This window comes from Pelodiscus sinensis, chromosome 24 (genome assembly GCF_049634645.1).
Source record: "Pelodiscus sinensis isolate JC-2024 chromosome 24, ASM4963464v1, whole genome shotgun sequence".
Classification (NCBI taxonomy): domain Eukaryota; kingdom Metazoa; phylum Chordata; order Testudines; family Trionychidae; genus Pelodiscus; species Pelodiscus sinensis.
This window is the reverse complement of record NC_134734.1, coordinates 23,281,349-23,309,022: the sequence shown is the minus strand read 5'-3', so window position 1 is coordinate 23,309,022 and position 27,674 is coordinate 23,281,349. Positions and strand designations below refer to the sequence as shown.

At 70.6% G+C, this 27,674-nt stretch overlaps 2 protein-coding genes across 4 annotated transcripts; both read right to left on the bottom strand.

The window, feature by feature from the left end:
• Positions 1 to 160: 160 nt before the first annotated feature.
• Positions 161 to 17,115, bottom strand: CRTC2 (CREB regulated transcription coactivator 2). Of its 2 annotated transcripts, none has more exons than XM_075908127.1 (14): positions 16,919 to 17,115; positions 10,255 to 10,356; positions 9,945 to 10,061; positions 9,750 to 9,811; positions 8,441 to 8,509; positions 6,547 to 6,650; positions 6,173 to 6,202; positions 5,766 to 5,848; positions 5,500 to 5,549; positions 5,049 to 5,293; positions 4,158 to 4,549; positions 2,274 to 2,474; positions 1,745 to 1,955; positions 161 to 1,119 (listed from the first exon to the last, which is right to left on the bottom strand). In XM_075908127.1, exons 1-14 carry the CDS (start codon positions 17,054 to 17,056, stop codon positions 914 to 916), a joined length of 2,010 nt encoding a protein of 669 aa, XP_075764242.1. In that variant the 5' UTR covers positions 17,057 to 17,115; the 3' UTR covers positions 161 to 913. The 2 variants fall into 2 exon arrangements, with proteins under 2 accessions (XP_075764242.1, XP_075764241.1); XM_075908126.1 differs by having other exon boundaries at positions 16,892 to 17,113.
• Positions 17,116 to 20,158: 3,043 nt separating this feature from the next.
• On the bottom strand, positions 20,159 to 27,674 carry SLC39A1 (solute carrier family 39 member 1). 2 transcript variants are annotated; one of them, XM_075908128.1, is made up of 4 exons: positions 27,520 to 27,674; positions 24,757 to 25,056; positions 23,307 to 23,437; positions 20,159 to 22,278 (listed from the first exon to the last, which is right to left on the bottom strand). In XM_075908128.1, exons 2-4 carry the CDS (start codon positions 24,953 to 24,955, stop codon positions 21,634 to 21,636), a joined length of 975 nt encoding a protein of 324 aa, XP_075764243.1. In that variant the 5' UTR covers positions 24,956 to 25,056; positions 27,520 to 27,674; the 3' UTR covers positions 20,159 to 21,633. The 2 variants fall into 2 exon arrangements, with proteins under 2 accessions (XP_075764243.1, XP_075764244.1); XM_075908129.1 differs by having other exon boundaries at positions 24,757 to 25,051; positions 27,520 to 27,663.

Below are 27,674 nucleotides of genomic sequence, written 5' to 3'. Positions count from 1 at the left end.
TGGGGGGGTCCTGACCACCTCCGGAGGCCCCCCAGCTGCTCAGGCTGCCCACCCCCGGATGAGCGAGGAGCCCCAGGGAGAGGGAAGGAAGAGCAGGACCTGCGCCAGGCCCGCTGCCCCCCCCACAGACCCCCCATTCCCCCAGACATGAAACCAACGCTGGTAATTAACATAGAATATATTTAAAAAATAATAATAATAAATCACTCTGGCTCTCTCCTCCATGGCAAGGGGTCCACGGGGGAGCGCAGGGGTCAGGGGCCCCCACCTCCTTCAGCCCCATGGCGTCTGCTCTCCCCCAAGGACCCCCCAACCCGGGCCCAAGACGTGAGCTCATGACAGACAAGGATTCAAAGTTACAAGTGCTTTATACATAGGCCTGTCCCGCCCCGTCCCTGAGCAGGGGCCCCGCAGGGGCCGGGGTGCACACGGCGCGGCGGGGGAACGGGGAGGGGTACACTTTGTCTTTCAACGGTATGATTAGCAAAAACAAGACCCAAGCCCGGAGCGCTGGGCGCAGGCCACTAGCTAACAGAAGAGGAACATACAGGGCCGGCCCAGGGCTGCACACGCAGCCCCGCCAGCGCCTGCACGAGGACAGGCCGTCGCCCGGAAGCTGGGGGCACAGAGTCCTGGATGTGGGGCTGGGGGCCCTGGGCACCCCCCTCGCCACGGGGCCCACTCCCTCCCGCACGGGCCGCTGGATTCACCACCCCTCCATCTAGGCTGGCGCTCTAGATCCTGGGGCGCGGAGCCTGCCCTTCAGCGGCAGGCCCCCGGAGCCGCCGGCGGGGTCGCCGCTGGCCCGGCGCGAGTGATTCTTGGCCGAGGCTCAGTGCTCCTGGCCCCGGGGGATGGGGCCGCGCTGGGCGGCTTGGTTGCGAGGCTCGCAGTCCGCTCTCCCCGGCGCCCCTCACTGCAGCCGGTCCGTCCGGAAGGAGTCCTCCACCGCCGGGTCCGTCAGGAGGGCGTAGGGGTCGCTGAGCATGCTCAGGCCGTCCAGCGTGAGCGGCTCGATCTTGAGATCCTCCTCCAGGCCCAGGGACGTGTCCACCTCGAAGCCGGGCACCCCGGCCAGCGCCGACGCCACCTCCTTGGAGATGCCGGGCGGGGAGTCCCCTGCGGACGGAGAGGAACGGTCGGGGAGGGGGGCGGGGAGAGCCCATCCCACCAGCAGGGGGGGCTGGGCCAGTTTCCCTCTGCCGTGGGGGGGGTCTCTGCTCTGTGACCCAGTGCCCCCACCTGGCTGCGCTGTGGGATTCCCACGGACTCCCCCACGTGGGGATTGGCCCAGGCACCTCGGCCCAGCCTGGGCAGGGAACAAGGGGGGGAGACAAAGGGAGGGAGGGGGAGACGCCACCTGGCTGGGGGCAGGGCTGGGGGAAGTGGAGGAGAGCAGGCTAAGTCCAGGACACGGGGGGCCCCGCTAAGTCCAGGCCGGGAGGGTCGGGGGCCTGTGACCCCTCCCCCAAGAGGACTGGGCTCTGCCCTGGCTCCGGTGTCGGCATCGCGCCTGGAGAGGCCGTGACCCTTCTACTCCACTGGCCGGCGGGGTCACGTCGGGCTGCGGCCGCGGGCAGGGTCGGGGCTCCGGCGCCGTCACACCCTGCCCAGTCCGGGCTCCCAGCTGCATTCCAGGGGGCACTAGCAGGGCCAAGACCCCGGAGCGCCCCCCCGCTGCCAAGGGGACAGAGGCCGGTGCAGGGGGCAGGCCGGGGGGGGGGGGGGGGCAGAGGACACGCACCTGTCAGCACGATGTTGGGGATGGGCCCGTGGCGGCTGCAGTTGCTCAGGGCGTGCCGGCTCAGCAGACGGGGCTCGTGGAGGCTGCCGCTGGCCGAGAGCCCCAGGCTCTCCGCCGAGGGGTAGTTTAAGGCACCCAGGCCCTCGGGGAAGCCGTGGTGGTTGAGCGGGATGCTGCCGGGGGGGCTCTCCCCCATGCCGAACTGCTCCAGCTGCAGGGAGACACGGGGTGGGGCTCAGACGGCACCGGGCGCCAGGCCGCCTGGGCCAATGGGGAACTGCCCGGGGGGGCACAGAAAGCCCCCTCCTGCAGGGGGAAGGGCCATAGCAGCGCCCCCTGCTGGTGCAAGTCAGTCCTGCCCAGGCCCATCCCACCCACCCCAGGGGGAGCCTGGCTCGGGGCAGGCACTCCGGACACCTCGCCCAGAGCTCCCAGCCCCGACGGGGGGCAGCACAGGCCCCGCCCCGGGCCCCACCCCCCAGACCCCGCCCCCCCCAGGCCCCGCCCCCCAGGCCCCATCCATACTCACGCTGCCCAGGCTGAAGTCGCCCAGCGGCTGGCAGAGCTGCTGCTGCAGGGAAGGGCTATGCGGGTACTGCGGCAGGTAGGGCCGCTGCGCGGGCGCGCCGTGCTGCTGCTGCTGCGACTGCGCCAGCAGGCCGGGCTGGTTGCAGGGGTACGGCGGGAGCCTCTGGTCGACTGGCAGCTTGCTGGTGTCCAATGGCACGCCCTGCAACGGCCCGGCAGCCAGGGTTACAGCCGGGCCCCCAGCCCGCGGGGGCAGGCCCAGGGCCCCGCCCTGCCTCTCCCCCCGAGCGAGACCCTAGCCCCAACTCCTGTCGCTGAGCCAGCAGCACCGGCCCCTCAGGGACCCTCGGAGGGGAGCAGCCCGGCCCTTCCCCCTCCATCCCCCCGGGCCCTGGGACACGGCCCCTCCTCCCAGCCTGGGCTCAGGGAGAGCCAGTGGCAGAGCGTTCCGCAGGCTAGCCCCCCCGCCCGGCTCCGCCGCCCCCCCCGCCCGGCTCTGCCACCCCCCCCGCCCGCTCCTCTGCCGCCCCCCCGCCCGCTCCTCTGCCGCCCCCCCGCCCGCTCCTCTGCCGCCACCGCCACCCACCTCCCTGCCCGGCTCCAGTACCCCCCTCTGCCACCCCCCCGCCCGGCTCCGCCGCCGACCCCTCACCAGCTCCACCAACCCCCACCCGTTCCTCTGCCGCCCCCCCGCCCGCTCCTCTGCCGCCACCGCCACCCAGCTCCCTGCCCGGCTCCACTACCCCCCTCCTCCGCCCCCCCGCCCGGCTCCGCCGCCCCCCCGCCCGCTCCTCTGCCGCCACCGCCACCCAGCTCCCTGCCCGGCTCCACTACCCCCCTCCTCCGCCCCCCCGCCCGGCTCCGCCGCCCCCCCGCCCGCTCCTCTGCCGCCGCCACCCAGCTCCCTGCCCGGCTCCACTACCCCCCCTCCGCTGCCACATTCCCCCACTCCGGCTCCGCCGCCGCCGCCGCCACCACCACTCACCCCCCCCCCCCCGTTCTGCCACCACCCGGCTCCACTACCACCCGCCCCGCCACCATATTCCCGCTCTCCCCCCCCCCGTTCTGCTGCCACCACCTGCCTTCCCACCCAACTTTGCCAAACCCCTCCCCCCCCAGCTCCGCCACCACCCACCTCCCCACCCGGCTCTGCCACAGCCCAGCTCCACTTCCACCAACTCCGCCGCCACATTCCCCTCCTCCACCCCTCACAGGCAAGCCGGGTCTCATTTCTCTGGCCTGTGGCTGGGCAGCAGACGCAGACGGCCAGGGAGGGAAGCGCCCGCCTGGGGCATCGCACCGGCTCCCCTCCACGCAAGGGTCAGGAGAAGCCGCCCCATGGCAGACCCTGCAGGGACCCATCTCCAAGGTCCCTGGATCCCTCAGCCCCTGCCACTCCCGTCCCCGCAGGGAGCCACGTGCAGGGGGAGACCCTCCTCACCCCGGCCCCACCACAGGACACAGCCCAGCCACAGGTGGAGCCTGGTGCTGCCGGGCGGCCCCAGAGCTCCGCGCGCCCCCCGCGGCCGGGGGAGACCGAGCCGGCCCCCTCCTGCCCACCGCCCCACTGAGCCCCCTGCACCCCAAGCAGCCGCAGCTTCCTGACGCCCTGCCCAGCGGCTCAGCCCGGCTCCCAGGACAATCGCGGCCCCCAGGCCAGCACCGAGCCAGGGCTCAGGACAGGCGGCTCTGCCGCCAGCCGCCTGGACCGGTCACGGCGCCGCTGTGGGCCTCGGCTCCCGGCCGTGACTGGGGAGAACCAGCTTCCCCGCCCCTGCCCCCGCGAGCCCCGGAGGGGCGGGCGCAGCGCTGGGCTCCGCCCGAGATGAGGATGGCGAACACAGGACGGCGGGAGGGCGGCGCCATGGCGATGGAGCATGCATACCTGGGTGATGGAGGACAATGTGGGTGACATTGTTGGTGAGAACTGTTTGGGGTGCTGCCTTCTCGACTCGCCGCCCATGGGGAGGGTGAGGGGGCTGAGCGGGGCCCGCCGGCGGGGCGACGTGCTCAGGGACGCCTGCACCAGGGGGGAGTAGGAGGCGCTGCTAGAGCCGGCCTGCAGGCTGGGGTTGCTGGGCGAGGACTGCATGGACTGGCTGCTGAGGGAGGAGGGGAGCGAGGGGGTGCTGAGGGAGGAGGACAGCGAGGGGGTGCTGAGGGAGGAGGGCATGGAGGCGCTGCTCTGGGGGCGCAGGGAGGCCTGCAGGTTGGGGTTGCTAAGCGAGGACTGCAGGGCGGGGTGACTCAGGGAGCTCTGCATAGGTGAGGTAAGTCCTGTGGGGACAAAAACAGAAGAGACACCAGCGTTAGCCACCCAGGCCAGCGCCCGCGAGAGGCCCCGCCCCCCGGGCGGGATGGAGGGGAGACCAACACGATGGAGACGGCAAGACAGACAGACACACCCGGCGATGGAGTCGGGCGGAGGCCCGCGAGCCCCACACGGGGCCCTCCCCCGGGGCAGGGGAGCTGGCCGGCCCCTCCGGCTCAGGGGCTCTCTGTCGCTCCTCCTGGTGCCCGGTCTGCTGGCCCTGATGCCGGAAGGGCGCTCGTGGTCCAGATGCTCCTTCCCCGTCGAGAGCTCGCGGGAGGCTGTCCCCACTCCGCCCCCAGCAGCCCCCCCCCCCCCCCCCCGGCTCCGAGACTCGCTCGCCCTCTCCCCAGCTCAGCCCAGCGAAGTCCAGGAGCTGGGCGGAGGAAGGAGGCCAGCGTCCCACAGCCCCGGCCCGCACGGCCACTAGGCGACTCCTCTTTGGGGCAGCGGCTGGCGCCTCACCTGCGGAGCCGTAGCCCGTCCCCAGCCCCATGCTGCTGCTGATGCCCAGATGTGTCATGGTGCTGGCCAGGTTCCCGGTGCTGCTGCCACCGCTCAGGCTGGGGTAGCTGGGCTCGTCGGGGTCCAGGGGGGTGGGCAGCGGGGAGGGGAAGTGCAGGCTGGTGAGGTCTGGCAGGGAGCCGCCCGTGTTCAGCGCGTTGGGCAGCAGGGGGGTGTTGGCAGGCTGAGCTGGGGATGGAAAGACGCTGAAAGAAACAGAGAGACGATGCTGAGCAAAGGCGATGCTCCCGAGCGCCCGGGCGGGGAGGCTGGACTCCGGGGCCTGGCTCTGCCACAGACCCATCCCAGCGGCCTTGCCCAAGTCCCCAGTGGGAAAGGGAAATAACAGACATCGCCCCCCTCCCCCCCACGGGGCCTGGATCCCCACAGCCGCGCCCAGCACAGCACTTACTGGATCCCGGGCACTTCGCAGGACCGCGGCCGAGCTGAGGACGACGAGAGCTGGGAAATCAGAGACAGGGGGTGAGCCTGGGCAGGGCGCTTACCCCACCCCTCCCCCACCAGCACAGGCGGACACCGGGTTCTAGGCAGGGGAGAGGCCAACCATCCCGCCAGGCTCTGGGCACAGGGACAGCAGCACAACCCCCCCCCCCCCCCGAGAAACCCACCAGGGCACCCCCAGAGCAGTGCAGCCCCCCCCAGCTCCCCCGCACCCACCTTCTTGGTGTCCCAGGGCTTCAGTAAGTGCTTGTTGTCGTCCAGGAAGTTCTCCTCGATGGGCGGCACTTGGAAGAGGAACACTGGCAAGGGCAGAGGGGCGGGGTGAGCAAAGCCCAGGTAACTGGAAGTGGCATCACACGGTCGCTATGCCCGGCGCTAGCACAGGGCAATGAGCCTGAGACTACAAGTCCCAGCATGCAACGCTCCATTGGCCGCCAAGCAGCCTCCTATGCAGCAGTGCACACTGGGAAACGGAGTTCGGCCTGGCCTGCCGGCGCGCCCAGGCGACGTGATGCAGATTCACTCTGTACGGGCCCCCCTCCCCCGGCCCCAGAGCCTCCCCCTTCCATGGGCCGGGAGCAGCGGCCGCTGCATGCTGGGGGGGGAGGGGGGGGGCTATTTACCTTTACTGTCCTCATCCCCGTCCAGGAAACCTGAAAGAGGGGGACAGGGTCAGCCGGGAGCGGGGGGGGTCACGCCCGACCGGCTGGGCGCCTCGAGGCAGGGCCCCGGGGGCAGCCGCCCGACGGGCGAGCCAGAGCCGAAGGGGAGGGGAGGATGAACAGCCGGGCCAACGCGGGCAGCTGCAGAGGCCCAGGAGATAGAGCTGCAGATGTGACGGGGGGAGGGGAGTCTGCAGTTTTCCGGGCACGGGGAGCTAGCGCCAGGGAGTAGCAGCCTGCCAGCAGGTTGGCACAGAGCACTGCCCCCCTGGCAGCCTGCCCCAGCCGGGGACCCGGGCTGCATGCCCGCCACGGAAGCAGGGCCGGGTACTCACCGCCCCTGCGATTGGGAGGGGGGGCGCCCTGCGAGGGGCCCAAGTACGCGTCCTGCGGGCTGGGGTTCATCACGCTCGTGTGAAGCGCCGAATCCGAATTTGTTCTAAGGGGGACAGACAAGGGCGCAGTCAGACCCCCCGCCGGGCCGAGACAGGGCAGGACCCTCCTCCCCCGGCTGCGGGTTCCACACACCCCTCCCCAAAGCAGCGCCGGCTCTCGCCGGACCCCCCGCGGCTCCGACTGCATGCAAGTCCCCGAGGGGGGAGACCTGGGCTGGGACTGCTCGGGGTGGGGGCAGGGGGGAGAGCTGTGCTCAGCGAATCACACCAGAAACCCCATCAACAGCCCTGGGACCCCCCCGCCCCCAGCTGCTCCGGCCCAGCTAAGCTCGAAAGGAACCTGCAGTGTTGTGTCGGGGGGGGGGGGGGGGGCGCGCTGCCCATTTCTAGCCGTTCCCGTGTCAGGCGGCACAGCCCAAGCGTTTCCTGCCCCCTCTGCCGACTCCTTAGGGGTGCAGGGCGCGTCTCCCGGGCCTCAGGGAGCCCGACGCTGCTTCGCTCCCGGCCTAGGCCCAGCGCCGCCATCTCTGGGCTGGGGCACAGCTAACCACCTCTGGGACCCCGCCCAGGCTTGTGCTCAGCGGCAGGAAGTCGGCCCCCCACCCCCAAGGGCCCAGCCCCTGGTAACGAAACCCACAGGGCGCGAGGGTCAGCGCTGAGCCCCGGGGAGCACAAAAGGGACACGCCCCCCTCCCCCCCGGGGCCTGAGCTAACCCCACAAAGGACTCCTGCCCCCCTCCCCCCCCCCGTCTTAACCAACCCGGGTACCAGCAGAGCCCCAGGCAGGCGCAGGCCAGGCCAGAGGGATGGGGTGGGGTGTGCTGCACTATGCTGGGGGGACGACAAGGCCGCACCAGCCAAGGGCAGATCAGCCTGGAGCAGCCGGGGGGGGGGGGGGGGGGCATAGGTCAGCCTGGAGCCAGTGCGGTGAGATGGAAGATTGAACAGCCGAGGGGGGGGGGCCCCACTGTCAATGGGGGGGGGGGGGGCACAGGGCCGACCCACTGTCAATGGGGGGGGAGACAGGGCCGACCCACTGTCAATGGGGGGGAGACAGGGCCGACCCACTGTCAATGGGGGGGGAGACAGGGCCGACCCACTGTCAATGGGGGGGGCACAGGGCCGACCCACTGTCAATGGGGGGGACACAGGGCCGACCCACTGACAATGGGGGGGGCACAGGGCCGACCCGCCCAGTGGCAGGGCAGGGCGAGCTGCCTATGCCCAACTCCCCCTCTGGCCAGAGGCCGCTGACTCCCCCGCAGGCCCTGGGGCACCCGAGGCCGGTGGCGGGAGGCGGCTGCCCAAGGCCAGCCTGCTGCACGCAGAGGAAGGGCAGCCGGAGCGCAGGGGCGCGGGGCCTCGGCCCCAGCCCTTCAGGGAGCTCAGCCGGGCGCATGCGCCGCCGCGGGGTCCTGGTAGCGCTCCGGGTGCATTCGCAGCTGCGCAGCGTGGAGAGCCCCAGAGCCAGGAACCGGCCAGCCGGGCAGCACCCTGGCCTGCAGGGGACCTCCCTCTCCTCGGGGCCCAGCTCTCCTGGTGTCCCTGCCCCCAGGGCGCCTCCGGGTCTGTTGCTCCTAAGCCAAGAGGCGCTGGCTCCCCAGGCTCCGGGCTGGCAGAAGGGCCCCAGCTGGGGGGCACTGAGCGGGCCAAGCTGCCCCAGGGGCTAGCGCCCGGGCCCCAAGGGGCAGGAAGACGAGGGACACGAACGCCTGTTCATAGCTGCCGGGGCGGGGGCGGGGCTGCCGGGGGCACGGATCCAGCAGAGCCCTGGGGGGCTGTTCACAAGCCCCCCACCCAGGAGCCGCTGGGCACAGAGCCCAGGGCAAGTCACCTGTTGAGCGCGGAGGGCAGCCGGAACAAGTGGCCCTTCTCCATGGGAAAGTTCCCCCAGGGCACGTTCCTGGAAGGAGAAACAGCCGGTTACTGGGCCGGGCGGGGGGCTGGGCCGGGCTGCCCGGAACTGGGACTGAGGCCGTGGCCCCACTGAGCTAAGGGGCACGCCCCAGTCAGGCAGCCCCTCCCGGGACGCCGCCCTTGAGCTGGGATCCCTGGCTGCCCCAGCAGAGCCTGTGACCCTCAGGCCGGGCTGCCCCAGCAGAGCCTGTGACCGCCAGGCCGGGCTGCCGGGGGACCCAGGTGAAACGGGGACAGAGCCCGAGCGAGCTGCCCCGCCCCGGGATGCCGCCGAGGTCCGGAGGGGGCAGGGGCTGAGGGAGGCGCCGCAGGGGGGAGCTGGCGCGGGCCGTGCAGCGAGGGGTGACCCAGAGCCAGGGACACGAGGGGCAGCACCTCCGGCCACTGCACCCCCAGCCAGCACCTGCGAGGCCCCGGCTTGCACGAGTCGACGGGAGGGGGCAAAGGGAGCTGGGCACGCTGCCTGGGGCTCGGCGCCTAACTCCCCTGGGCCAGAGATTCCTGCCTAGCACCCTTGGGCCCTCACTCAGGGGACCAACGCAGCTCCCTTGGGTGCAGCCAGGCCCCTGGGGCCAGGGGGCCCGGGATGGGATCCGCTCCACGCACGGCGAGCCTGGGCTGCCAGCAGGACAGGTGCCCCCAATGTCGGGGGGGGCCCCAGGGGGTTTCCCTTCACGTGATGGCTCCAACGACCCTCAGTGCGGCTCTGGGGGCGCTGCCCGGCCCTCGTCTCCGGGGCTCCTGCTGCCTCTCGGCCCAGGCACGGCTCTGGCAGCCCAGCGCGGGGCCCACAGGCCTCCGCCCGCCAACAGTCCAAGCACAGCGGCCCCCGAGGCCTGCTCCCTGCGCGCCCCCAGCCTCAGCCGGCCAAGGCCCTGGCAGACGCAGGCTCCACCCAGCCGGAGAGCAGCCCGAGCTGTCTGAGCCTGGCTCCGGCCGGCCCTTGGTGCTCCGAGCGCCCAGCCCCAGGGGAGCCGACGGGCTCGCTGGGTCCAGGGTCGTGGCCAGACACCCCTGATCTTACCACACTGGAGCCAGCAGCAACATCAGCTGCAGCATCTCAGCCGCACGGGCCCGGGCCTTGGGCACCCGCAACCGGCACCCACCCCCTTCGGCAGCCCTGTGAGGGATTTCCCCAGCCGCGCCCCCGGAGCTGGTCCCAGAGCCAAGGACCCTGCGGGGGGGGGGGGGGGGTAGAGACCCGGCAGCCCCCGACCGGCCGTTACCTTCTCCAGCCGGGCTCGGGAGGCGGCGACAGGTAGGCCGGGCTGTAGGGAGAGCTGTCGATGTGAGCAGAGTTAAGGACCAAGCCGAGTGCCTCGGAGGAAGCAGCGTTGGAGCTGCCCGGAGGGGCGGTGGCAGGGCCCCGGTGAGCAACGCCCCCCCAGCCTCCCCGCCCCCCCGGCCGCGGCGAAGGATATCTGGCGCACATAGCGGCGCAGCGGGGACATCATCCGCCGGGGGTCGCGCTGCACTCGCTCCACCAGCCCGTGGTGCCGGGTGCTGCGCGCCGAGTCCAGAGGCGAATGCAGGGGACCCTGCGGAGACACAAGGGGCGACACTCCCATGAGCCGGGGGCCAGCCCCCCACCCGCCGGGGGAGACGGCGAAGCCACGCAGAGCGCCCATGGCGTCCCGGGGGAGGGGGGATGGCGGAGAACCCGCCTTCCCCTCCGGCTCCGCGCCCCGGCTCTGCTGGGGGTGTCCAGAGCTTCCCGTGGCGCCCGCGTACCTGGAACTCGGAGACGCCGCTCCCGATCTGGTTGACGTTGGGCAGTGAGCCGCTGTAGTAGGGGCCCCGGCTGTGAGCCAGCCGCAGCTTCTGCGCCTGCAACTGGACCAGAGGGAAGGAGGCAGCGTCAGAGCCCACTAGAACACAGCACCACCCCCTCCGGGCAGGGCCGGGCCCCCTGCCCTCTTCTAGCCCCAGGGCAGGCTGGGTCCAGCAGCCCCCCTCCGTGTACCGCCTGCCTGGCAGCCAACTGGCTCTGCAGCGGGGGGGCATCTCTGGACCAAGCCCCCCTCACTGCCGCGGCGACAGACTCTCCCCACGTTCCCCTCCCGCACCAGAGCCTGGGGGCCCAGCCTAGGAGATCCTGGGGGCCAGCGCAGGCTCCCCAATGCTGAGGCACCCTGAGCCACAGGGGCCACATCTGGCCCTGAGCTTCCCCGCCCCTGCTCCAGAGCCTGAACCCCCCCCACGGCCCCGGTAGGCTCACACGCCGGGCGCCCTGCCGAGTGCCAGGGCTCCGACAGGGCTCCCTGGAGCAGGCCCCGGTGGGCTCACACGCCGGGCGCCCTGCCCGAGTGCCAGGGCTCCGACAGGGCTCCCTGGAGCAGGCCCCGGTGGGCTCACACGCCGGGCGCCCTGCCCGAGTGCCAGGGCTCCGACAGGGCTCCCTGGAGCAGGCCCCGGTAGGCTCACACGCCGGGCGCCCTGCCCGAGTGCCAGGGCTCCGACAGGGCTCCCTGGAGCAGGCCCCGGTGGGCTCACACGCCGGGCGCCCTGCCCGAGTGCCAGGGCTCCGACAGGGCTCCCTGGAGCAGGCCCCGGTGGGCTCACGGCCCTGAAGCGCCTGGCACTGGTCACGGGCAGGACGGAGCAGGGCTCTGGCCCGGTCCGGCCGATCTCACGTCTCGCTGAGCGCGGGCTCGCGCCGCCCTGATCCCAGCCCTGCCAGAGCCAGACGGCTGCAGGAAAGGGGAGGCGCCGGGCCCCTACCCCAACTCAGCATGATGGAGGGCAGGGGAGCGGGCGCAGCCACAGCCAAGGCCAGAGGCAGGATGCTGCCTGAGCCGGGGGGGGTGGGGACCATCCCTGCAACCAGCGACTGGCGGTCGCTAACGTGTCGCTGACTGGCCAGGGCCCCAGGCCCGACCCTGAGCTCAGTAGCAGGGAAACTGAGTCCAAGGCCCGGCCTGGTCGCAACGCCCCATGCGACAGCCCAGTGCAAAGCCGCCTGGGAAGGGGCCCGAAGGGATCTCCCAGCCCCGGGGCCGTACGGGGCAGAGCAGGCTGGAAGGCGCCCCCCGCTCTGCGGGCCCCCCGACAGAGCACCAGGCCTCCAGCGCTCCGCCTGGGCAGTGGCAGACCGAGGCTGGGCAGAGGTCTGGACTCGCGCCGGGGCCGGACACGCCCTCGCCCGCCACGCAGGCTGGCACCTGGCCGAGCGCCCACGGCACAGGCACGGCGCGACCCCCCAAACACCCGCTGCCTGGGGGGCAGAACTCCAGGCCAGACGCAGGGGAGCGCCGAGGCGGCTGCAGCCAGGGTCTCTGGCCCCGCGGTGCCACACGCCCCTCCCGACGCCGGGCCAGATCTCCACGCCTGGAGCTCGGCCCTGTGCCCGGGGAACTTGCTCAGAGACCCCCGGGCTGCCCGCAGGGCCAGGCTGGACAGTTCCCAGCACGTCCCGGGGCTCCCCCGCCCGGCGCGGGCTGGCAAAGGAGGGGAAGTCTGGCAGGAGAACCCGCCGCTGCCAAACCACAGGCTGGCGAGAGCCCCGGCAGAGGGGAAGCCCAGAGGAAGTTCCTACGTCCCTGCTGCCGTTGGCGGGAGGGGCCGCAGCAGGCTGGCAATGGACGGCCAGGCAGAGGCACTGAGGACTGAGGCCCCAGGTGGCCCACAGCCCCCGCTGGCTCGCAGGCCTGGACGCTGGGGCCTCCCCAGCCCTCGAGCGCCTGCCAGCACCCAGAGGCGGTGCCAGCTCGGCCCCAGCGTCCGTGCCCAGCTCAGGAGGCAGGACGGCGGGGCGCTCCGAGCCAGCCGCCACCCAGCGGGAACAAGCCAGCAGCAGGAAGGGACACGCAGGCGGGCCCTGGGCCAGGCCAGGCCCCTGGTGGGACGTGGCCAGAGCGCCCCCTCTGGCCGAGCCAGGAGCTGCAGGGACACGGGCCAGGCAGGAACAGCCGGGGCAGTGGGAATGGCTTGGAGCTGGGACGCCGGGGCACCCAGAGCAGCCGGGAAAAGGGGAGACTGAGGCAGCAGCCTTGGCGCAGAGCAGGGCAGCCCCTGGGCCTGAGAAATAACGGAGCCGGGCCCGGAGCCGCCCCAGTGCAACAGCGGGAACCAAACCAAGCGTGGGGAGGGGCAGCCCCACCGCGCCCACGGGAGCCCAGCAGAGACTGGCCAGCTCCGGGGCTCAGTGCGAGCAGCTCTGGGGAACCGCGGGCTCTGCACGGGGCCTGCACAGCAAAGCCCCAGGAATTGCAGGCCAGGCCCGGGGGGCAGGGGAGCTGGCAGGGGGAGCAGCAGGAGTCAGGCCCTGGCGGGGAGGAGGTGGGGGGCAGGGAATCCGTGTAGCCTTGAGAAAAAGCTTCCGTCTCCAGCGGGCAGGCTCCGGCTGGCACATCTCCGCTGCGGCTCCTTGACCAGCCCCTGGCGCCGCCCCAAGGGGCCGCAGGCCGGCGTGGGACCGGGCCCCGCCACCGCCCTGGGAGCACACTGGGATATTTTAAGAGCGTCTCCACAGACCCATGGCCCAAGCGCCGGGGCTCGGCCACCACCAGGGCAGGGCCACGCGGGTTCCCACGACAGGCCAGCCCCTGCCATCAGGATCCCAGCATCCCTCTCCTGGCCTTGGGGTCAGGGCACCAGCCTCCCTCGGGTGGGGGCAGAGGAGCAGAGCAGGCGGGGCTCAGCCCAGAGCAGGAGCACGCTGGCCGGGAAGCTCCAACCCCGGGCACGGTGCCCATCCCGCTGCCTGCTCGGCCATCCTGCGGGACCGGGGCACACCGGCCAGGCCAGACCGACCGCCTCGCCCTTCCTGTGCCCGCCAAGAGGGCCCTGCGATGGGGCAGCACATGTAGAAAGCCAGGACCCCCCCCTTGCAGGCATCAGTGAAAATCCATCTCCACCAGCACCAGGGTTCCGGGTTCTGCTGCAGAACCAGCCACCAGCCCCCCCAGGGGTCCAACAGCCGTCGCTCAGCCAGAAGAGCCGCCAGGGAAGAGGCTCCCCGGGCCAGTTTGCTGGGGAGCCCCCGAGTGTGGGCAGCGCAGAGCAGCTCAGACACCCCTGCGGCTACAAAGCCCCCTTGTAAATTCCTCAGCTTAAAACCGGCAACATCCAGAGCCCGGGAAAGGGGAGACGTAGGCACCAGCTGTCTCTGCCGCGCTCCAGGATTAGGGCTCGGAGCCTCCCTGGGGTTTCAGCTCCACTGCCCCAGCGGGAGAGGCAGACCCCACCCAGCAGACAGCCCCCTTCGGAATCCCAGGGAGGCTGCCCCCCGGCTCAGAGCGGGAGGGCAGAATTCCTCCCTGCCCCCCGCAGCCGGTCCACCCCCCCACCCCCACCGGCGTCTGAGTGCCAGTCCCTGGCTCGGGGCAGGGCCAGCGTCTGGCCTGGCTAGAGACTGCTCCTTCCGCCAACAGCTCCGGCACAGCGAGTGCCCCCCCCCACGTGCGCGCAGACGGAGGCCCCTGGCGGCCAGCTGCAGACCCCGAGCAGGGCTCCAGCACCCGCTAGCTTGGAATAAAGCAGCCGCAAAGCCGAAGGGCCACGCAGGGCGCCCGGCCTCAGACAGCGGCTGCCTGGGGAATGGCCCACACTAGCCAACACGTGGGACAACTCCTGACAGGAGCCAGCTTCCAGCCAGGGCCTGGCCGGCAGCCCCAGCACTGAGGCCATGGAGACAGAACTGCCCTCAGACCCGCGGGGGGAGGGGAGCTGCCACTCCACAGCGTGCCCGGCTCCGAGCCCCCCAGGAACACCCTGCCCGAGCACAGCCCGGAGCCAGTCTGGCAGGGCTGCGAAGAGGCTCCCGACAAGCCGAGCCCGAGACGGGCCCCCAGCACATGCTCCACGCCAGCCCCTCTAGCTCCCGTGGCCCAGCTCTCAAGCAGACGCAGGACGGGGGCGCTCAACGCGGCACCAGAGCCACTGGCACCCCGGGGCTCTCGCACGGCTCCTGGCCAGCCGGCTGCAGGGATCACCGGGCAGCCCCGCAGGGCCCGCGCCGCGAAGAGGGTGGCTCGGCCGGCAGCCCCCAGCTCTGCTGTACATTAACCAGCTGTTTGCTGTGCAAACACCGCCCAGGAGCCCTGGGCCAGGACGAGAGGGCCGGCTCCCAGCCCAGACAGCTCACCCGTTAATTCTCACCTGCACGCCCGTCAGAGAGCCCTGGCTCAGCACACCGAGGGACACGCTCGGGAACGGCTTTCTGTCCGGCCTCGGAGCAGTGACCCGGGGACAGAGGGCACCCCAGGCAACGCCTGTCTATCACCAGCTGGCGTGTGCTGAGGCCCTGCTGCCACGGGGGGCTGCAAGCCCCTAGCCCAGACCCCCCCAGTCCCCAGAGACTCCTCTTCCAGGGCCGATCTCCTCACTCAAGCCCAGGAGCCTGTTCAATCTCGCAACCGCACTGCCGGCCTCTGTCCCTTCTCTACCATACGACCAGTCCGCAGGGCCTGCCACCCGGATCCCTCAGCCCTTGGATCTCAAACCCTCCCCCACGCACCTGCCCCCCCTCGATCCGCCATCGGCAGCTCTTCTGGGAAGGGAATCTCACGTCCAAGGAGCGGACGGATTCTCCCAGTCTGGGCAAGGTTCACACAACCCCCACCGATTCCAGGGGCTGCGTGGAGAACAACCCGTCCCCTTCGCTGCGGGCACATGCGGACTCCTACGCAGGGAGGGGGCGGGGGAAACACAGCACAGCCCCCGCCGGCTCCCAGAACCACTCACCGAGGGCTCCCCGCCTGGCCCTCTCCTTAGCCCCCTGGGACCCTTCCTGAAAGCTTTGGACGAAGCACCGATGGGGGGGGGCCCTCCCGGATCCCAGGGCGCCACGGGCCAGGCGAGCAGCTCCCTGTTGCCGCGGTCTCAGTCTTTGCCCTAACGCCTGGGGCCACCGCTGCCACCGCTCTCCCAGGGCCCGCTGGGGGGGCAGGTTTGCTGGATTCGGCCTCCCGTGTTCGTGGCCGAGAGCCGGGGAGGTCAGCGAAGGAGAAGGCCTCTCCCCCGTGGGCGGCCCCGGGACAGCGCAGTCCAGGCGCTTCCCACGATCCACGTTCCCAGCTGAGCGGGCCAGTGGCGGCCACAGGCCACGACCCCAGCCCCCTGCCGGGCCCACGCAGCAACCAGCCCCCCCCCCAGCCTCGCCAGGGACCCACACGCCCCCCCCGGCCCCTGAGAGTCCAGCCAGGCTCCCCTCGGGACACACCCCCGCCCCACCCCCCGAGAGTCCCGCCAGGCCCCCCAGCACCACCCCCAGGGACACACCCCCGCCCCGCCCTCCGCCTGCTGCAGAGAGAGAGCGCCCCCCACCCCGAGCCAGCGCCGCCCGCCACAGCTGGCTCCCCCCTCCCCACCCCCCATGATATAGCCTGGCCCCCCCGTGACCTCCCCCCATACCCCATGGTACAGCCTGGCCCCCGCCACCAGCCCCCAACCCCCCGCCAGCCCCCATGGTACAGCCCGGCCCCCTCCCCATCAGCCTCCATGGTACAGCCCGGCCCCGCCACCAGCCCCCGACCCCCCGCCAGCCCCCATGGTACAGCCCGGCCCCCTCCCCATCAGCCTCCATGGTACAGCCCGGCCCCGCCACCAGCCCCCGACCCCCCGCCAGCCCCCATGGTACAGCCCGGCCCCCTCCCCACCAGCCCCCATGGTACAGCCCGGCCCCCTCCCCACGGTACAGCCCGGCCCCCTCTCCACCAGCCCCCATGGTACAGCCCGGCCCCCTCCCCGCCAGCCCCCATGGTACAGCCCGGCCCCCTCCCCGCCAGCCCCCATGGTACAGCCCGGCCCCCTCCCCGCGGTACAGCCCGGCCCCCTCCCCACCAGCCCCCATGGTACAGCCCGGCCCCCTCCCCGCCAGCCCCCATGGTACAGCCCGGCCCCCTCCCCGCCAGCCCCCATGGTACAGCCCGGCCCCCTCCCCGCGGTACAGCCCGGCCCCCTCCCCACCAGCCCCCATGGTACAGCCCGGCCCCCTCCCCGCCAGCCCCCATGGTACAGCCCGCCCCCGCCACCAGTCCCCGACCCCCCGCCAGCCCCCATGGTACAGCCCGGCCCCCTCCCCGCCAGCCCCCATGGTACAGCCCGGCCCCCTCCCCACGGTACAGCCCGGCCCCCTCCCCACCAGCCCCCATGGTACAGCCCGGCCCCCTCCCCGCCAGCCCCCATGGTACAGCCCGGCCCCCTCCCCGCCAGCCCCCATGGTACAGCCCGGCCCCCTCCCCACGGTACAGCCCGGCCCCCTCCCCACGGTACAGCCCGGCCCCCTCCCCACCAGCCCCCATGGTACAGCCCGGCCCCCTCCCCGCCGGCCCCCATGGTACAGCCCGGCCCCGCCACCAGCCCCCGACCCCCCGCCAGCCCCCATGGTACAGCCCGGCCCCCGCCCGTGGCCCCGCCCGGCGCTCACCCGCGTGGAGCCGATCTCCATCATCACCTCCTCGAAGGCCGCCGTCTCCTCCGCCTGCCGCTGCTTCTGCAGCGCGATCTTCTCGCTGAACTTGCGCGGGTTGGAGGCGCCGGCGGCGGCCGAGGAGCCCGGCCCGGGCCCGGCCCCGGAGCCCGACGCCGCCATCTTCCCTGCCCAGGCAGCGCCTGCCGCCGCCTCGCAGGCCACAGGCCTCCGCCGAACAACACGGCGGCGCGGGGCAGGGCGGGACGCGTAGTTTATTTACCACCTCGCCCGCCGCGCGCCCCTAGCGGGCGGCCGGCGGAAGCGCACTACAGCTCCCAGAGTGCCGAGCGCGCCGCCGCCGGGGCTGCTGGGAGGCGTAGTCTTGCGCGGGGCGGAAGCACGCGCTCCTTCGCGGCTGGCGAGGGGCTCGAAGACTGCAGCTCCCGTCGTGCACCGCGCTCCCTCGCCCTCAGGCCCCACGGGTCCGTCCCGAACCTGCACGGCCGGGCCCGCTACGGCCACTCAGGAGCGGGGCGGGAGGCGGGCGCCGGAGGCTCCTGCTTTGGTTGTTACACAACGGCTGGAGCTCGCAGCGGGGCCCCGGGCTGCCCTTTGCACCACTGCTGAGTGCAGGGAAAGGGAATACTGCACGGGGCACTAGTGAACCTGGCCCCGGGCTGCCCTTTGCACCACTGCTGAGTGCAGGGAAAGGGAATACTGCACGGGGCACTAGTGAACCTGGCCCCGGGCTGCCCTTTGCACCACTGCTGAGTGCAGGCAAAGGGAATACTGCACGGGGCACTAGTGAACCTGGCCCCGGGCTGCCCTTTGCACCACTGCTGAGTGCACGGAAAGGGAAAACTGCACGGGGCACTAGTGAACCTGGCCCCAGGCTGCCCTTTGCACCACTGCTGAGTGCAGGGAAAGGGAATACTGCACGGGGCACTAGTGAACCTGGCCCCGGGCTGCCCTTTGCACCACTGCTGAGTGCAGGCAAAGGGAATACTGCTGCGCACGAGGGGATGTGTTCAGAGGACTCCGCCGTGACTCCAGGATCTCTCTTTTGGGTGGTTATAGCTCAACTAGTCCCTCTGATTCTGTATGTGAAGTTGGGATCGTGTTTGCCAATGGGCATTACTTTGCATTTGTCAACATTCAAATTCATTGGCCGTGTTGTTGCCCAGTCACCTAGTTTGAAGCTCTTCAGTCTGCTTTGGATTTAACACTCATGAGCGGCTTAGTATCATCTGCACCATTCCCTCGTACAAAGAAAAACAACGCTGCACGGGGCACTAGTGAATGTGGCCCCTGACTGTCCTTTGCACAGAGAAAGGGAACACCGCCCGGGGCTCCTGGCACCAATGCCCAGGCCAGGATAAACCTGTGCAAGAGACAGAGCTTTCGCCGCCGTGGAATGAATTCTCAGACTCCTGCAGCTGCCATTCCCAGTGCAAAGTGCATGTGCTTCCTCTCGTGCAAACACATCACACGGCAGACATTCCCCTTCCCCCCCGCATTATTTTGTTTTAAATTGCAAAAGGAATTTCCAGGCCCCCCCAGGCCAGTGCAAACTTCCGCCCGGCCGGAAAAGGAAAAGAGGCGGCGAGAACCACATGAAGGCGTCCAGTCAAGTGACTTACAGAGCCGTCAGGCACGGAGAACAGCGTCGGTCGGACAGACCGGCCAAGGCAGGGCAGGCACATCGATTCCCCAGCTTGGACATTCCCCCCCCCCCCCGCCCCCGGGTCACACAGCGCGGCCTTGGCCCTAACCCCAGCAAAGCGCCCGACAGACGCTGGGCAAAGCTCACAGACCCTGCGAGGCGGCAAATAGCGGAACCCCCCATCCCAAGCTGCAGTGACCTGCCCCAGGTTGGGCTGGGGGCCCTGGGCGCATTAGACCCCCAGCACTTATGCCGGAGAGCATCTGACAAGCGCCCGGAGCCTCTCCAACCCGCCTGTGACCTGATTAACCTCAAGCCAAGCTCTGATTTCCCGGGAAGGATCCCGAAGCGGCAGGGGCCCCGGCAACCTAGGCGGGCAAGCCAGGTTAGCAGCGAAGCCCGATGGGCGAGAGCATCCAGCAGGCCGGGAGCGGGGCTCGTTCCGCCCCAAAAGCCAGCCGTGCAGCTAGCTCCATGCGGAGCGGACCGGTTGCCTGCCGCACGGGGGTCTGTGTAGGCCTGCTCGGGCACCGAGCCATGCCCTTCCCCCTTTGGAACGCCTCCCCTGCCGACTGGCTGGGCACCAGTGCAGGGATGTCCAGCACAGGGGCAGGCCCAAAGCATTCCTACGGCCCCCGGGGCAGCCAGGGGATCCCTTCCCCAGCCCCAGGGAGCCCCACAGGTCGGAGGCGAACCTGCTCTCACTGCAGCTGCGGGGGCAGGGAACACTGGCACTAGCCCAGCCACACACATGCCAGAGGCTGGCTCTGTCCTGCTTCACGGACCACAGCAAGGATCCCTGTGCAGCCAACAGGCCGGGTGAGCCCCAAGGGGACCGGCCAAAGCCAACGAGTCACAGTGGCCCGGTGTTGCCCGTGCGCCCCAGCACTGGAGCGGCTCGTGCAGGGCTGGCTGGGCACTGGGGAGCCGGGCCAGGCCGTGGGAAGGGGCAGGATTCTGTGTCTAGCCCAGAGGGCTCTGCTCTCACACGGACCCGCTCAGCACGGCCTGGGCACCCACAGGCTGACGCTGGGGCTGCGGTGCAGGATTAGCAGGGACTAGTGCCGCAGCCGGCGGCTCCCACCAGCGAGCGTGCAAGGCCCCGCAGGGACTGGAGGGGGCGCTCGGCCAGCGGGCTGAGCAAGCAGTGCACACCAAGCCGGCACGTAGATCCGCACGCTGCAGGGCGCGTCGGGCGCTCGGAGTGCACCAGAGCCTGCCCGGAGCTGGCCCACGCAGCTGGCCAGAGCCTGCCGCACGTTCCCTGAGGGGCACCAGGCTGTACGTGAGCCCAGGCCTGGGTCTGGCTGTGTGTGGTCCTATATGGAGCTAGATCTATCTCAGAGCTGGAAGGGAGAGGTCATCGAGTCCATCCCCTGCCCCACAGCAGGACCAAGCTCCATCCCTGACGGATTTGCCCCAGGTTCCTAACTGGCCCCTGCAAGGATTGAACTCACAACGCCGGGTTTAGCAGGCCAAGGCTCAATCCACTGAGCTACCCCTCCCCCCCAAGCCCGCTCTCTGTAGTCGGGCACGTATCCCGCAAAGAAAGGGCTTTTCAAAAGCCAGGACATGTCGCTGCTCGGGGGAGGGCGAGGGAAACGCGGCACCCAAGAAGCTAGATTCACGTCAGTTTATTTTTCGCCTCTACGGGTTTCTCAGTCAGCATGGGAACCCCGCAGCCGCGTCCCGACGGGGAAGGGGAGTTAGTAAAATAGACTCTGCGTTAAAAGGGCTGGGCCTGCCAGGCAGCCGAATAGCCCGGAAAGGGCAGTGTATAAAAATAGCAGGACGGGCTCCCCGAGCAGGAGTTAAGGCCACTGGACCCTGTCGCCCGACCACTGGCCAGCACTGCCCAGGAACGGCGGATCTGCCTGCGCCAGCTAGAACCCGTGAGACGAGTTCTCTGGGGCAGGCCCGGCTTCCCAGGGCGACTCCAGGGTTACACGGCGTCGGGCAGGAAGGCAGCCACACTGGGCGGCTCTAAGGCACGTTTCTATCCCCCCGCACAGCCCTGGTCACACGGACGCCAGCCCCACGTCACCACGCTCTGGGACCAGACCGGCGCCTCTAAAACAAACCACCATCTACAGCTGGTGTTCCTTAAAAACAATAATTCATCACTCTAGCTCCTCTTACGGCTGTCACCCTGTCCGAAGGGGAGCCCGGTGCCCTGGTTACACATGGGGAAACTGAGGCACGGGGCATGCCACAACTTGTCCAAGATCGCCCAGCGGCACGGCCAGGAAGAGACCCCAGGGCTTCCACTCCAGCACTCTAGCCACTAGGCCCTGCTGCCCTCCAGTTGGGGGAAACCCTGCAGGGAGGGGAAGGGTGTGTCGGCACAGCCAGGCTCCTCTGGCATAGGGCAAAGGCCCAGGCCCACCCCAGGAACAGCCTGAGCAAAGCAGGGCCATGGAAGACTGCAGGCGCTGTCAGCCCCCTTCTACCCTGCACCCCCCAGGCTGGGCGCTCTGGCTGGAGGAACACGCCGACCCTGCCTTCCCAGGGATGGGGAGGGCCATGCTACCAAGTGGGCAACTGCCCCCTGCAGAGGAGCTGTGCCCCACAGAGGGCAGCAGAGCCACCCCAAAGCCCGGCAGACCCCAGCTGAGCCAAGCACGTGCCCTAGGGGTTAGCCGAATCGGTGCCCAGCTCCACAGCAGTGGCGCCCTGCCCTGCCTCCGACCTCCCCGGCCTGGCGCCCTTGGCTTAGCAGGGTCGCGGATGCTGCCCTGAGCCCCAGAGGGACCGATCAGCATTTCCTCCTGCGCTGCCCACAGCACCAGGGCTCCTGCCACCTGGCCAGGGCTGGGGAATCGCTTCTCTGCGGGGATGTGTGGGGGAGGAGACCCAAGCGCCCAGCCCAGGTCAGACAGCAGCTGGAGACGCCGGGAGAGGGACCGCCGGCTCCGGCCCCCCCGCGCCGGGAGAGGGACCGCCGGCTCCGGCCCCCCCGCGCCGGGAGAGGGACCGCCGGCTCCGGCCCCCCCGCGCCGGGAGAGGGACCGCCGGCTCCGGCCCCCCCGCGCCGGGAGAGGGACCGCCGGCTCCGGCCAGGCCCCCGGCAGCGCTCGCACCTCCTCCAGGCGGCTCAGATCTTGATGAAGAGGATGCTGGTGACCAGGGCGAAGCCGGCCAGGAGCACGATGACCTTGGGGATCCTCTGCTGGGAGGAGCTGAGCTCGTGCGGCAGGATCTCCAGGAAGGTGATGTAGAGGAAGGTGCCGGTGGCCAGCCCCTCCAGCACGCTGCGCGAGAGCTGGTGCAGGGCGCCCGAGGTCTCCGTCAGGGCCACGCCCACGCCGATCCCCAGCGGGGACATGAGAGCGAAGAGCAGCAGGCAGCCGGCCACGGCCCGGGGGCGCAGGCGGCTCTGCAGCAGCTGGAGCGAGAGGCTGAAGGCGATGACGCACTTGTGGAGGAGCAAGGCCAAGCAGATCTCCAGCACCTGGGCGCTGGTCTCCTGCAGCCCCACGGCCAGCCCCTCGAAGACGGAGTGCAGCGAGAGCGAGGCCACCAGCAGGAAGGAGCGGAGGGCCGAGTGCGCGTGGGGGCGCGGGGGCTCCTCGGGCCAGTGCAGCGCCTGGACCGTCCCGGCCTGGACCGAGGCCCCCAGCAGCGCCCGCGTCTCCTCGAGCGAGCCGGACTGGTCCTTGTGGGCCAGCACGATCTGCTCCAGCACCAGCACCAGGAAGAAGCCCATGGCCAAGATGAACTCCTGCAGGGGGAACTGGAGCTGCAGAGGGAAGGGGCAGGGTCAGCTGGGCACCCGGTCCCCTCGCCCCCCCTCTCGCTGCTCGGGGCCTGGGGCGGGGGGGCGAGTAGGGGCCCCATTTCCAGCTGGGCTGGTGGCGCAGCCAACTGGCCCCACCCGTGAGCTGTCGCTTCCCCCTGACCGGTGCCAGGACACCACAGTGAGGGGCACGTCTGGAGCCTCTGGCTTTCGCCTTGGCCCGCTCCTGGGGCCAGAGGGGCCCCGCCCAGCCCAGCCCGCAGCTTCCCCACCCTCCCTCGGACGCCACGTCCCCGGCAGCCCCGAGAGCCGGGCTCCCGGACCACCCACCCCGCGGGCAGATGGGGGGCCGGGAGGGAAGCCTTCCCTTTGGGCAGGAGCCCTTGGAACCAGCCCGTGCAAAGCGCTGGAGGCAGCCCAAGGAGCAGAGGCTCTGGGGCAGCGGGGGGCCCCTACAGGCAGTGACGGCGGGACCCCCCCGTGCTGGGAGAGGCAGAGCAGGGCGGAGCCAGAGGCATCACTGCCGAGAAGCTGGGACAGCTGGCTGCCAGGAAGCTGCGTGGGAAGGGGGGGAGGGGCGTGTCGCTCCAGTGAGTCACCCACAAGCCCCTCCCGTCCCATCGGCCAGGCCCCGCCCAGGCCCCGCCCCGGCCCCGCCCAGGCCCCAATCCCCCAGAGCAGCAAGTCCCAGGCTAGATCCCGGCAGAGAGCACGTGGCCCCCCCGCTCCCAAAGCCATGGGCAGCCCTGCCCCGTACCCCTTGTGCCCCCGCCCACCCTGTAAACTCCCCTCACGCCCCCCCACGCCCCTGCCAGAGCTCCCCCTTCACCAACCGGGAGCTTTGCATCTGAGCACACGGAGGGGCCCCCTGCCCTGCCAGCTCGCCCGGCCTCCCCCCATCCCTCAGCCTCACAGGCAGCCCTGAGAGCACCGCCCCTACCCCAGGGGTGAGTCCCCCAGGGCCTGGCAGGGCAGCGCCTGGCCCCACGGGAACACCGGCGCGGCCCGGCCCGCTCCTCACAGCCACTCACCGTGACGCGCAGGTCAGCCAGGGCCATGCTGATGCTTGCCAGGTAGTCGGGGAGCAGGTCCAGGAGGCAGGTTGCCAGGAACACGCCCCCCGCAAAGCAGCTCAGCAGACTGAAGGCCCTTCTGCGCCTGTCTGCCAGGGAGAACGGACGAACCGTCAGAGCAAGGGCCCGTCTCGCCCAGGGCCAAGTGCCCCAGAGGGAGTGACCCGAACAGGGAACCATGCCTCCCCTATTGGCCATTCCCAGCTTCTGACAGAGGCCAGGGACACCAGCCATCGATGGACTGAACCTCCCTGGATGTATCCAGCTCTTTTCTGAACCTTGTTAAAGTCTTGGCCTTTGCAACATCCTCTGGCGAGGAGTTCCACAGGTTGGTTGTGCAATGAAATGCTTCCTTTGGTTTCTTTTAAACCTGCTACCTATTTGTTTCATTAGATGACCCCTAGTTCTTACAAGCAAATAACTTTTCCTTACTCGCTTTCTCCACACCTGTCATGATTGTATAGACCTGCATCCTATCCCGCCCCCCCCTCCCAGTCTCCTCTTTTCCAAGCTTAATCTTCTTCATCTCTCCACATACGGCAGCCATTCCTAGTCATTTTATGGCCCTTTTCCAAAGCCCAGATCCCTTGAGACGAGGCGGCCACACCTGCCGGCAATGTTCAAGCTGTGGGCGTCCCAGGGACGTCCAGAGAAGCAGGAAGATATTTTCGGACTTATTCTCTGTCCCCTTCTCGCTGGTGGGGAACATTCGCTTTGCATTTCCGACGGCCGCGGCACACGGAGAACTGGCCGCAAGGACCCCACGGCCTCTCTCGGGCGCTGACCAGTCGTGGAGTCCCCGTCACTCCACGCAGATCGTCGGGTTTGCATTTCTCCATGTCCAAATTCCTCCGCCGCCCTCGGATGGGGACGCGCCCGACGACCCGGCACCTGCTCCTGGCCGAGGGACCAATTCCTCGTGCTGGCCTCCAAGCCCGGCCCCCTTTCAGGGACCGATGGCGCCCGCGGGCAACCAGCGAAGCAGCCACTCGGCGAGTGACAAGCGCCCCACGCCCTGCCAGCTGGCAGAGGGCCCACGGAGTGCCGTGAGGGGTCCTCAGACAGCAACGGAGGAGCCCATGACACCAAGCACCGGCCCTGGCTCGCCTGGGCATTTTCCTGGCAAGGGTGGCACCTCTCTCCCCTCGGGCCCGGTGCAACTAGCCACGAGGGCGGCTCAGCTTCACCACGAGCCCCCCCACCCTCCTCACTGGCCCGCGCTGCCCGGAGGAAAGGGCGGGCAGAGCCATGGGGGCAGAACCACCAGCGGGAGCCTGGCCCCGTGGGTACAGAGCTGGCCTGATCCCAGCCTCCGCCACTGACCCCAGGGAATGTCTCTCGTCTCGCCCCCGCCCCCATGCTCTGGCAGTAATGGTGCTGCCCCCCAGCCCCGCAGGCCTGGCCTTACCCGACGAGCCGGCCTCGCTCCCGTGGGGCCGGAAGAGGCAGAGCGGGCCCAGGCCACACAGGATGGTCACCAGCAGCAGCGTCACCAAGGAGCCCAGCTTCACCTCCAGGCCCGTGGGGGGGCGGAGCGCAGTCCCGCCGGAGCCGGGGCTCCAGATCAGCTGGTCGGGGTCGGCCCGGGGCTCCGCCCACTCAGCCATGGCCCCAGGCGGAGAGGCCTCTCCCAGTCCGCTCAGCTGGCAGGAGCCTGGGCCTGTCTCCGGAAGCGGCGGGAGAAAGCCCTGGACCAGCAGCGCCTGCCCTGCGGACACAAAGCCGACGTCAGGGCGGAACCAGCAGCCCCTGATGCCGGGGGGGGGGGGGGGGGAGCAGGGGGCCAGTGCACCCAGGCACCAGGAGCTCCCGCGCTGGGCCCTACAAAGAGCAAAGGACAGAGCCTAGGAACCCCCACGGGCTGTGACCTCTGACCCCCCCCTCGCTCCAGAGAGCTGCTCGGGAGCCGGCCATGCCCAGGGCTGCCAGGCCGGGGTCCTCGCTGGGGCGATTAGCCTGGGGCTGGTTTTCCAGGGCACCAGCCCCGTCTGTCACTTGCTGCCCCAGAGGGAACCGCCCAGCCCGACTTCCTCCCCCCTTCTCCTTGCAGACCTGAGCTCCCAGGCACTGCCCACCTCTGGCTACGCCCGCAGCTCAGCCATCCTGGTCCCAGCGCCCACTGGCACTGCGCTCAGGCCTGGCAGGACCCCGCTTGCTCCCGCGGGTCGCCCCAGGGGGAGGCCAGCGCGCTTGCAGGAGAGCTGAGCCCACAGGCGACAGTGGGGGGCTGGGATCCCAGCCTGCCCCCCGCGTTCGCTGGGAATTTCAGGGCTCTTGGGGCCTAGAAACCAGAGCCCAGGCTCGCCCTGAGCCGCTCGGAGCACCGCCGAGCCCACACTGCTGGGGGTGCGGACCTCCTCCACCCACGGGCAGGACCCCCTCCACCCACGGGCACCGCTCCCTGGGGGGTGCTCCAAGCGGGTCTGCAGGGCCTTGGTCGGGGCATCCCCCCTTCCAACCAGTCTGCTTCTGACCCGCACCCAGAGACCACCTGCGCACACGCGTGCGCCACACGTTACACTCCCTCTCTCTCGTGTCCCGCCCCGACACCAAGTGGCGGGACTATCTTAGACCGGCAGAGGGTGGGGAACCCCGATGGGCCAGTGCGCGCTCCACCCTAATCCCGCGGCCCGTCGGGGCCGTCAGGCGGGAGCCGTGAGCACGGGCGTGTACCTGGCGCGGTTCACCCCTCCTGGACGCCTGCCCCTCTGCGGCGGGAGGGAAAACCTGGCGCACGCCTACCTAGAATGCACCAAGGGGTCGCCCCTATTCCGGCGCCTCCAGAACCTCCGACTGCCGTTCTGGCTGCACTTCTCCCCTCACCTTTTTATTCTCACCCAGCCCATCCGTGCCCCCCAAAGTCACGAGACCTCAGCAACCTCCTCCTGGCCTTGGCGAAAGCTGCTATCTGTAACACCAGGAGGAGGATGCTGGGGGGGGCTCTGCGACTGGGGGGCCGATTTCCGTTCCTCCCTTGGGCCACGTATCGGGGCAGAGTTCCTGTGGGCGGCTCCACTGACAGCTTGGCGGAGCCGTGGGCGCTGGCCGGGGCTCTCTGCTCTGTGTCCCCGTCCGGCTCCCTCGCTTTCAACCTTTGACCTGCACCCCCGACTGTTTTTCATTATTTTAGCGCCGCCCACCCCTGGGGTTTCAAATAGGCCCCACCCAGGCCCGACTCCACGCCCGACCCCTGCGCGCTCCCTGCCAGCTGGCTCTGGGAGCAGGTCCGGTCACCAGGCCTGGCCTGCCTGGGGGCTCCCCCGGCCCCGCCACGCTGTCCCGACGGGCAAATCCAGCGTGCCAGGGACCGGGCTGCGACTGGCGCCCTTCCCGCCTGCCCGTGTTCACCCCCCAGCTGTGCCCCCCATGACATCCTGGCGAGCCCCACGGGGCTCAGGCGTAGGCCCCCCCCTCGCTGCACCTGGGGGCGCCCCCGGGAACACCCCATACGCCCAGAGAAGGAGCTTTGGGAGCCCCCGGCCCGCCCAGGCCGGCGGCCAGAGATGGGGCGGGGAGCCCCCGAAGGCTGCTGCGGACACGGGCGGGGGCGAGAGCTCTGGGCCCAGACCAGGGCAGGCAACCTGCGGTCCCGCGGCCGGGCCCTGACCTCAGCGAAGCCCACAGCTGCTCCGCACAGCCACAGCCACAGCCCGGCGCCAGCTCCAGCCCCAGCCCCATCTCCACGGGCCGGTCGGGAGCAGCACAAACGCAGGCTGGGGCCCGGGGCCCGTACCTCCCCCCCCGGCCGAAACACAGCCATGCCAGCGGGAAGGGCAAGCACTCGGACATGGGGGCGATACGGGGCTCCGGCAGGCGCCGGGGGGGGGAGGGCTGTACGGGGCTCTGTGCCGGGGGGGGGGCTGTACGGGGCTCTGTGCCGGGGGGGGGGGCTGTACGGGACTCCGGCCTGGTGCGGGGGGGGGGGGCTGTACGGGGCTCCGGCCTGGTGCGGGGGGGGGGGGGCTGTACGGGGCTCTGTGCCGGGGGGGGGGGGCTGTACGGGGCTCCGGCCTGGTGCGGGGGGGGGGGGCTGTACGGGGCTCCGGCCTGGTGCGGGGGGGGGGCTGTACGGGGCTCCGGCAGGCGCCGGGGGGGGGGGGGCTGTACGGGGCTCCGGCCTGGTGCGGGGGGGGGGGGCGGTAAAGGGGGATCCCGCCCGGCCCGAACTCACCTCGGGGCTCGCTACATTGTCTCCGGGCCCGGCTGTGTCCAAGCGTTCGGAAGGGGCGTGGCTAGGGATCGCTTTCCGCCAATGGGGACGGGGAAGGCCCACGACTGGCAGCGCGCGAGGGCCAATGAAAAGCAGGCAGATCCAGAGCCCGCCCC